At 44.4% G+C, this 10,734-nt stretch overlaps 1 protein-coding gene across 1 annotated transcript in view; it reads right to left on the bottom strand.

Annotated features, from left to right (window-relative positions):
- Positions 1 to 10,734, bottom strand: part of Col22a1 (collagen type XXII alpha 1 chain) — a 236,740-nt gene that overhangs the window by 176,771 nt on the left and 49,235 nt on the right. The window contains exons 5-6 of the mRNA XM_028773262.1: positions 7,534 to 7,645; positions 2,810 to 2,933 (exon numbers count right to left, since the gene is read on the bottom strand). Coding sequence (XP_028629095.1) covers positions 2,810 to 2,933; positions 7,534 to 7,645 — 236 coding nt within the window. The remainder of the gene's footprint in view (positions 1 to 2,809; positions 2,934 to 7,533; positions 7,646 to 10,734) is intronic.

Below are 10,734 nucleotides of genomic sequence, written 5' to 3'. Positions count from 1 at the left end.
CCCACATCCCCCACATCCCCCACATCTCCCACATCCCCACATCTCCCACATCCCCACACCCCCACATCCCCACATCCCCACATCCCCACATCCCCACATCCCCACATCCCCACCCACAAGCAACTCTTTGCACTTCATCTTTTTTTTTTTTAGTTCAACGCATAAGATAGTACCTGGTCATCCCAAACCAGGAAGTCATTTCAACACTTTGTGACCTCAGACAGGTTATTCAACTTCTCCACTCCATTTCTTCGTTTGTAAGATGGTATTTATAGTGGCATTTACATCACAGACTTGTAAAGGATTCAATAAGTATACATGTAAGCACTTTACATAGTACTTATATGTCGGGCTGTAGTCTAAATCTTAATTACAATAACTTAAGCAGGTTAAGATCACAGAAACTGCAGTCTTTTCTAATGACCCTGGTTTGCTTCCTAATGCTCTGATAAAGAGTATTCATAGCACAGCCCTGGTCTTCTAGGTTATGCTTCTGGCTCAACCTCCCTTTTGCACAACTAAGGGGCACCTTAGATTTGTAACTGGCTTACATGCATGCATATTACAGGTATGATAAATAGCTGAAAACAAGGGTCTCCTTTCTAATCACCTGATACAGTACATATGGTGTAATTGTTCCATGATTGAACACGACCTCTTTTTCTTCAGGATAATCTCACAGACCTTAGTCCAAGCCCTAACAATCTTTGAAGACCCCTGAAGCCTTGGCTTTCCCTCTGATGCTTCTGTCTCTAGCACAAAAGAAAGCAACACAGGCCCAAGAAGTGTGTCCACACTAGCTGGGTATCCTCCTGGAGTTCACTTCATGTCTCAGATGCATCAGCAAATTGAAGTAGCAAGATATATCTAAACTCTGTTTAGTCCAGAAGGAGGGGGCAGCAGTCATGGCAGACAGGGAGCACAAAGCTCTGCAAATGCCATGAAAGAAAAGACCCAGACTGTGGAGGTGGTGTGGGCTCACCCGACAGGAATGTCATGGCAGGTGCCCAGTCCTGCCCTGCCAGACCAGAGAAATTGGAAAAGCAAATCTATGGTTAACAGGCATTGGCAACAGACAGGAACACAGAGCCGACAGAAGCCTGTCAGTGCTTTCAGTCTCCCACACACAGGAAACTATATCCTTCCATGGTCAGCACTGAAAATGAGTTTGTATCTCTGTGTGACCACAGATGCTATGGGTGAGTTATTGAACAGGATTATCAGACTAAGACAGGCTTACAACAGAGGCACAGACTTGGGTCTTAATTGCTTGGGTTCAAGTCTCAACTTCGGCTCTTATTACTGCGCAAACTCAGGTCAATTCCTGAGCCTCTCTGTGGCTATTTCTTTCCCTGAAATGAGAATAGTAAAACCAGCCTATCTGCATTACGATGAAGAGGATGGGGTGCATTAAGAATTATGAGCCATCTGAACTTTACTTAAAGCAGGTTTGTGTCATGTCGATGAACAGTGAAAAACAATGTCAAGGTTTTCTCTGATCATAGAAGTCCAGTCTATTCTATATTCTGTTCTGTTCTATTGTCTATTCTATTCTATTCCATTCCATTCCATTCCATTCCATTCCATTCCATTCCATTCCATTCCATTCTATTCTATTCTATTCTATTCTATTCTATTCATTCTATTTTGCTATTCTTGTCTTCTATCTTATTTTACTCCACTCTATTTTGTTAGAATAGAATAAAATTATAGGCTGAATACAGTGGGCATTGTCCACTTCGCACAATGTTCTTAGTGTCTCAGTTGCATCATCTCATTTACTTATTACAAGAAGAGAAGGGGAAAGGAAGATAGGCAGAATGGGAGAGAAGAGCTTAGAAGGAAGTCGTCCAAGAGACAGGAAATAAGAGGTAAACAGTGCTGGTGGTCTCAGACAACTGTCCATGGTTGTTGAAGGCCAATTACTTGGAAAACTTTTTGGTTTGTTTCAACCCCATATGTAAACCAAGGGAGTTTCTCACAGCTAGAGATGAGAAAGTCTACTCATGCATATTTCCAATGAAAGGACAGTGTTCAGGGATCAGGCCTTTGAGCCCTGAGAACAAGTAGATTTAGATTTGCTTAAGAGTGGAGGGTGGTACTGCTTTCCTCTCAAGCTGACATTTTGTGTTGATGACATTGGCTTTGAGATTTGTTTCTCCTCACTGGACTTGGTGCTGATGAGGAACTGTGGAACTGGAAGTCAATACTCTACAGGTGGGTAAAAGCAAGGGTTTGGAACTTCACACATGAGTGAACTGAAGACAATCTTCTTTTATACAGGAGATCTACTCATGACAGATTCCACTATATATTAGACTATGCTGGATGCTTTGCAAGCATGCTTTTATGAACACCTGATTCTTTCACCAGCTACTCTTGGTAAGTACTCTTATTTCCCACTTCTAAGCTGAGGAAGCTAAGACTCACAGGCAGTCCTACCCCATAATCCACACAAAGAAAGGAGAAGACACAATATTTGGTCCAGGTCTACCTGACACTAAGAAAGTTTCTTCCAATACTTTATGAGGTCTGTTGTAGAGAAGGTGCCATAGGCAGCAAAGCATGTGTTTATTTCTTTGGTTAGACAGAAAGTCTCAGAGAATGGTAATTGAATGTCAAACCTTAGAAGGTCTTGCCAGGGAAGGAAAAAGGAGCTGGACCTACGGGCTCCTTAGGGCTCCATGCATTGGACTCCACTGCTGTCTAGGCTCAGAACTGAGCCTCTTGCAGGAAACACAATGGTCAAGATTGTTTCCTGGGAGAAGGACATAACATCTTTCCTGGTGCCAGGCAACACTGCCTTTACCTGTGGGATGCCATACTGGTCAATGACTTGCCAGATGTACCAATCTTCTTTTCGTGATGTTTTCCGGAACCGGAAAGTTGTGACAAAGGCATACTCATCAGGTAGACCTTGGGGGAACACATCTCTGAGAAAAGAGAGAGAGAGAGAGAGAGAGAGAGAGAGAGAGAGAGAGAGAGAGGACCAGCATTAGTGCAAAGAGTAGGGAGCTGGCTTCGGAAGCTTTCATGTCTTCTCACCCACTATGTCCTGGCAATGTGACCCCTAAGGATTCCCACAACAGTCTCCCACAAGCTGTACTGGTGCCTCTTACTAAGGCAGTGTCTTAATGAAGCCTTCTATTGACTAGCACTGTGGCCCCTTCACTGCTTTTGTCCCCACCCTCAGTGTTTATCTCTGGGCTCCCCACCTTCCCAATGACTGATGTTCAATAAGTGCTGAATGACCCTTCCCCAGGAACTGTTGCAGTAGAGACTTTCAGCCGTCACCTCTCCTGTCCTGTTCCTGTGTTTCTTATACCTGGGGTCCTATAGCAAGTTGTTATGGCCTCAGTGTATGTCTTCACAAAATCCATGTGCTAAAATCCTAATGCCTAGATGGTCAGTAATTAGGTAATAAGAGTGGAACCCTTTGTTCAGAAAGGCTAGTCCATGTTGTTTAGCAATTCTGCTAGGTGGTATTACTGTGAGAAGGCATCATCAATGCAGACCTGGCCTTAGACATCCAGTCTCCAGCTCTTTCAGAAACATCAGCCTCTTAGGAACCATGCATACTATGCAGCATAGTCAGCATGACACGGGACATCCTCTTCTCTCTACTAGTCCCTGGGTCAACCATCATTACAGGAAAGCTCTCTCCTAGAGGTGACCTCTACGCCAGTGAGTCCTGAAACTGTCCATGCTCTTCCAAAATCAGTTACTATGAAGATCCCAAAGCCAATCACGCTGTGCCTGTCCATAGCATCCTTGGACCACCTGTCCACCAATGTCATTGACAGAGATGCCTGAGCTTCCTTCTGGCCCTCAGTTCAGCCCTTCATAAACAATTTTCTCCCCTTCTTTCCTCACTTCTCTTTATTTTCCAACAGAGTTCTGTAAAACTTAACTTACACACTTGCTCACTCAGTTATCCCTCACCATCATCTCAATTCAGAGTATCTGGTCTCAGCCCTCCCCACAGGTCTCCCCAGTTTCCATGTGGGAAACCTGGTGAGAACATCTGAGAAATCCCTGTCCCTTAGCTCTTACCACAAAGTCACCAGTACAACAGGCATCCTACAGGTGCTAAGGAATAAAAACCCTGAAAGCTGTCAAATACTATTTTCATCCAAAACCCTTTCTTTTCCCAGACCAGGCTAATTTTCCCAGGGGACACTGAGGTACTAGCTTCCCATGGCAATGGAAAAGACCAAGAAACATCCCTCCTCTCCCTCTGGGTAACAGTGACATCCTTTCTACCAAAGTTGTGATATCACCAATTTTTTCAGACTTGCTCTGGTGGATACCTGTGTTCTATCTAGGATTTTCATACTATCAAAACAAAGTTTAACCCATGTTTACATTTCTTCAATAAATTATACATTCGGGATCCCAAGACATTAATCTAATCCTTAATTTTGAAATGAGTACTTTGGAGAACAGAATACAATGAAGACACAAGCTTTCATCTCATTCCATCCTGGAAAGAACTTGTGAAGGATGTGTTTTGATCTTTGCATCAAATCAGGGAACCTGGACTCTCTGGGGTTAACTCAAGGGGTGTGGCAGATAGAGTTCACACCCGGAGGGTCTGCTCTCTCTCCATAGCTTTTCTCTTAACCACCAGCCAATTGTCCTTTCATTCTGCAGAATTTGGCCAGGAGGAAGCCACAGTCTACCCTGGGGGTGGAAGACTGCCTCTGAGAACACACATAGCAATGGTTTTGCTGCTGGAGGAGATGGAGGCTGCCTGGCCAGACAGTCAGGAAAAGAAGTGGGGCAGCATCTGAGTTCCTGGTTCTTTGATTTCCAGAACCTCAGAGATCCTTCATGTAGCTAAAACTTAAAAGCTAAGACCGGTCCTCACTGACTCTCCACTCATGTATCCAAGCTGAGAGGAGACTCGGTTGTTTAATATCATCCTCCAAGGTAGGACATCATGAGGATTATATATACACAGGAGGAAAGGAGCCTGTCATCTTCTGCACCTAGGCTTCCCTAAGGAGTTAGGGACTCCTTTAATCACCATGTATGTAGAAAGAGACAGGGCATCCCTACCTAAGACACATTTTTTTTTTTTACTGCTTATTTCCTTCATGAATCTTTCTATTGTTTTCTTTCTGAACACACTTTTTTCTTATAATTCTAAATTATCTCAGCAGCAGACATATTCAAGTGTGTGTACTCAAACAAAAGAGATAGATAGATAGATAGATAGATAGATAGATAGATAGATAGATAGATGATAGATAGATGATAGATAGATAGATAGATAGATAGATAGATAGATAGATAGAATAGAAGTGTACACATACAAACACACACACAAGGGGAGAGAGGGATAAAGAGAGAGATACAAACAGTGTAGCACACATATACATAACTACATACATATAATCTTGGGGAATCAGTATAGACAAGGGAGGGAAGAGTAATAAATAATTCTTTCCATAAATGGCATAGCAAATACGAGATTACAGAACAAAAAATAGGGCTTTGGACTTCAAGTATCTGACAATGAGGCCAGCTACTGTCTCCTGTTATCTGTGAGGTTTTAACAAGTGACTGCCTTCCTTAGAAGCTCAGATGCTGTACCACATAAACGAGAGTAATGCCTGCCCCGTGCACCACATGTTATTATAGTGATAATTAAATGAAGATGTGTAAAAATGTCCTTTACATGTTAAAGAAGTGAGTAATGTTGAAAGTGACATCTCTTCCCATTATGAATAAAATTAATCTGCAAGTTAAATCATGTATGTGTAAGGATGAATACATTTCAATGCATTAGAAAGTGAAAGAAAACTACCCCTTCTTGATGTCAGAGGGTTATTTCATTCTGTAACTATGCCATATGAAACAGGACACACAGAAATCCTCACTCAGGAAAATGGACAGGGTCACAGCTGAACTCATCACATAGAAGCTGTGCCCAGCCCACTGTTCTCCAGAGTAAGAACTTAAAGATGTTCTGGTGAATGGCTGGTGTCCCTGGAGAACAAGACATCTCTGGTCTGTGAGGCATCTGTTGCATTTGTGTAACTCTCTCCCTTCTGTTCTTTATTGAATGTTCCTCTAAGGTGAAATTAAATGTGGTATTTTTCTGTTTCTAAGCAGTGTGACTGATGAATTCATAAGAAAGGGGTGAAGTGAGAGTATAGCATGGAGTCTGACCATCCTAACATTCCCCTTAAATGAGCCTGGGACCAGGTGACACACATTGCGTTAAGCATCTGTGCACCACTGCAGAAGAGCATGCTCAGTATCTAGAAGGTCAGAGTGCAGCCGCTGTTCCACAGGTGAAAAGATGCAGCTCAGAGAGGGAGTCATGTGACTCATTCTCCTTTAGTCTCAGGGAATGTGAGTTCCAAGTCATGGGTGAGGTGACACTAGAGTCAGCTCAGAGGATACTCAATGAACTCAGTGTTGTAATCCAGCCCGCATGCATAGCTCACAATGAATAGCTAAAATATTACTTCTCTCACTGTGATGGGACTTTGGAAGGGATTAAGGCTTATGTCTCCCCCAAAGCTTCTAACTAAGCAGCAAAAAATTGTCTACAAAAAATCAGTTGAACAGTTTGACTCACTGTCCTCAAGTTCACTATGCTCAGTGCAGGAGTGTGCTTAGAGAGTAGAGGAAGGCAAGGCCTGGCTTAGGATGCAAGTTCCTGGAGAGCACCATCTAAGGCCCAGCCCAGGAATGAGGAGCAGAGCAGGTATCCAGGATAGAGAAAAGGACACCAGCAAAGGCCTGGCAGGAGGAAGGCATGCCTTCAATCCTCTAAACATACAGGACTCAACAAATGAGGCTTAGGTCAAGCAATAAGACTCCAAAGTCTCATTCCAAAGGCCAGTCCGCCCTTTCTGTCCTCTGACTTTAAGGAGATTAACAAGCAATTAAAGAGTTACAAGATGGAGGAGGGAATCACATGATGCAGGATCATCCTAATTTTCAAACCATCTGTTTGTCTCCAGTGAGCATACAGTACTAAGTCCGGGATCACTTTTAGCCCTTCACTGGAGATGAAGTAGGATCAGATACTAGAGAAAAAAAAATGTCCAGCATAGCCTTTCAACATCACAAGGCAGAGATACTCATTTCAGGTAGAAATAGGAAGAAGAAAAAAAAACATGAGGCATTTGGTAATAATATAAACAAGGCACTCAACATGAAAACTGAGTCTTCACTGGCCAAAATCTAGGAAATACACATCTGCTATGTGAAGCCATGGCTGGCGCTATGTGGTAATAACCATAAAAAATGGTTGTCATTTCACGAGCTGAAAGGAAACTGCATCCATAAATGGATGAGCACAAAATGACCAGAAGATCATTGGCACAATGATCATGAAACTGCAGAGAGCCAGCTCAAATTGCCAGACAAGTAGCTAAACTGCATCAACTTAGTGTGACCTTGCCAGGCACCAATAAGTGTGCTACCATCAGCTCAGTGCTGACTGGATTCCTGTGGCTGGCTGCACCTTGCTTTCAAGGGTGTCCAAAGGTTCTGGAAGAAAGGGCCACTCACTCAGTTCTCTGCACCACAGGGAAGGAACCCATCCGTACATAGGAACTCTGGGCTCCGTTTTCTCTCTTCCCCAAGATTTCCTTCACACTGAACAAATCCATCAAGTCAAAACCTGTGCAAACAGAAAGTTGTGAGTGAGTTTGGCAGAGGAGGAATAGAAGAGACACATGAAACAGCTAGTTCACTCTCTCCAAAGACAGTCAGCCTACCCACCCTGCCACCAAGGGGTGGAAACATAAAAACACAGACTGGGAAGACAACAGCAGCTGAGCTATGAGCCATGTAGCATCAAGTCCAATGCTCCAGGACAAGGCAATGGGGAATACAGACACTGGTTGCCATACTGGAATGTTAGAGACAAGAACATTAAGGATCATGGTCAAGTATAAGACAAATGCAGGTATGCTGACTCCTCCTGCTGTGGGGACCTCTGTTCTAGAAGCTCAAACGTGGATGCTGACCCTTTAGAAAAACCCACAACTTAAGGTTTTCCTTCCTGCAGCCATATTGTGGCCTTTTACTTGGGTCCTGCTTGAACTGTGGCCCTGTGGTCCATAGCTTTGGAATCTCATGATTTTAGAGAGAGAAATGTGAGAGAGAGAAACAAACTTCCTTTGCAGTATTGCCTTAAAGAAAGGTGAGTACTTCAGCTTGCTTTGATTTCCCCTTACGAGATGACTGAGAGTCACTGTCAGTGTAAAGTAAAAGAGAAATCATGGCCATGGCCGTGGGCTTTAGCCTTGGGGGTGGTGAGAATGGGGGTGAAAGTTTAATTCTTCTCAGTCATATATCTATGAGAATCAGGCCTATTTCCTGACAGGGAGATGTCCTTGGTTGTTTCTCAGAGGACAGTGAGGATGCTTAGATGCCCAGTAGTTGAGTCTGTTCTGACAATGACATGAGACCCTGGGCGTACATCATTCATTAAGTCATAAGAGACCTGCTGAGCGAAGCTCACCACCACCTGCAGTGCATCCTTCCACATCTCATAGTAAGATGCTTTAGCCAAGGTGTCTTGCCCAATCTGGAGAGTGGGAAAAGTCTGCAGTTTATGCCCATCAAACCTCCAGAGAGCAACACCTGTGCTAGAGACTGACGGTGTGATGGAACTCAAACTTGGGAGCCCATGACACTGTATGTCTCCCTTTGAGCATCAGTTGACAAAGCTTGGAGCACCACATCAAACACTCACTATGCCCTGAGTAACTCTTATCCCTGAATGACAATGTGAGTACTTCCTTTCCCTTAGCAAGCTCTGAAGAAGACTTGCAGAAGAAGCAAAGGTGGGTCTCCCTGGCCCTGGTCTGTTGGAACTTTAACTGACTCACTTCCTCCCTAGACATTGGCTCTCACATCTGTAAGCTGGGTGGAGCTTGAAACTGGTTGCCTTTCATGTTTTATTAGTGCCGAGAACTATTTATCTGGTTCTAACATCATGGCAGAGTTTACCTTGCAAGCCCACTGCACTTCCAATGAGCATGCCTGGAGATACAACCTAACCCTTGTCTGCTGACAAGGTAGAAAGAAGCACTCCCATGCACACCAAGTGAAGGAAGGTTCTCATAGTGTTTAATGAAGCCAAAGCTCTCTATCCCCTCATAGACTCTGTAAAAGCTGTCTGACTCTGTTGAGCATGTTTTCTTAACTAGAAAAAGGAGATAAGTTCTTATTGGGCTAACTTGATATTTAAATCCAATGGTGTTGTCAGGCTCCGGAAGGTAGCCAGAGCCCAGTAATCATTCAGAAGTCGCCAACACTTCTCTCTGGAGTCTGTGAAGAGAACCTGTGGCCATCTATCCTCCTAAAGTTCCATGACACAGGAGCCTTCTACCTCAGAGACAGCATAACCACTATCATGCTGACTATGCAGGACTAGGCTCCAAGAAATGACCAGGGCACAGCACCCACCTTCCCTCAGCAGGGAGGAGTCCTGGGGAATCACTAAGAAATCCATGAACTGTGGTAAAGCCTGTGGCCTGCAACTGAGGGAGATAAACTCTTAGTGACACAGAGTACAGCCAATCTCTTCTGCAGTCAGGGGGTGTACTCCCCATCCAACTAAGAGTAGGAACTGGCTGGGTACCCCAGTGTTTATCATCTTAGCTCACCTACAGGCAAAAGGTACCAGGTGCCCTGAGGCTCTAAACACTTTATGACAATCACAGGGATTGCACAGAGGCCCTGTACTTGAAGTACACAGTAGGGACCCAGCAGTGGAAAGTACTGTTTGGTAGGTGGGGACTGACCTAGAAGCTTCTGAAGCCCTAAGTCCTATGGCCCTCAAACCAACACCAAAAGGAACAAGGTCAAGGGACCTAGTAGGACCTTTTTGTGCTCAGAGGAAAGTAGAATAGATTTGAATGGTAATGGCATGGGCCAGCCCTTAAAGTAGCGTGGGTGGTATCCTAGTGGCTCATGTCAGTCATGGTCGGAGGCAGAGGAGTTTCCTTTCATCAAGGGCTGCTGCCTAGAGAGAGGATTCTACACAGTATATTGGAGGTCGTAGGGTTTGTGGCAAAGAGATTACACCTCTAGAAAAGCTTCTAGTTGACACTAAGGAGTCAAGTGGGGGAGGCCTAAAAGGGAAGAAGATGTCTGCTTTCAGCCATACCCGGACCTGGTCTTGATCAGAAACCCAGAAGCTACAGGACTGCTTTGGTCACTCAGCCTCCACTGCTGCTCTGAATATCAGGGTCTGTGACAGCTACAATACACTTTACCCTTGGAATACACGGCCTTGGACCAGGAAGCAACCAGAAACTCAAGGCCACCATTGTTAGATCTCAGGCAGTCCATACCTCCAGAAATGAGCTCAAGCTGGAGTCTAGAAGGATTTCCAGTGGTTAGATAAAAGCCACTGTTCCTCAGGAACTTTTGAAATGAGTTATCTGCCCACCCAAAGGAGCCATTTCCCTTGTCTCCGGCAAAGGAGGCATATGGCTCTCCACTGACACATACCTGTGGCAGCTTTTAACATATGAAATCCATGCTAGCCTCCAGGTTCTTACTTCCCTATTCACATGTGTTGGTTATACATACATTTCAAAGTCCATGCTAGCCCCTCTTATCCTGTCTCTTCCCCAAACTCCCAGGCTGCTCCAACTCACAGGCTTTCCTACCCCCAGCTACTCATCCTTCTTATTTTCTACTGCCTTCTCTCTCTCTCTCTCTCTCTCTCTCTCTCTCTCTCTCTCTCTCTCT

The sequence above is a fragment of the Grammomys surdaster genome, unplaced genomic scaffold, assembly GCF_004785775.1.
Source record: "Grammomys surdaster isolate TR1022 unplaced genomic scaffold, NIH_TR_1.0 224, whole genome shotgun sequence".
Lineage (NCBI taxonomy): Eukaryota > Metazoa > Chordata > Mammalia > Rodentia > Muridae > Grammomys > Grammomys surdaster.
This window is presented reverse-complemented; position numbering and strand designations above follow the sequence as displayed.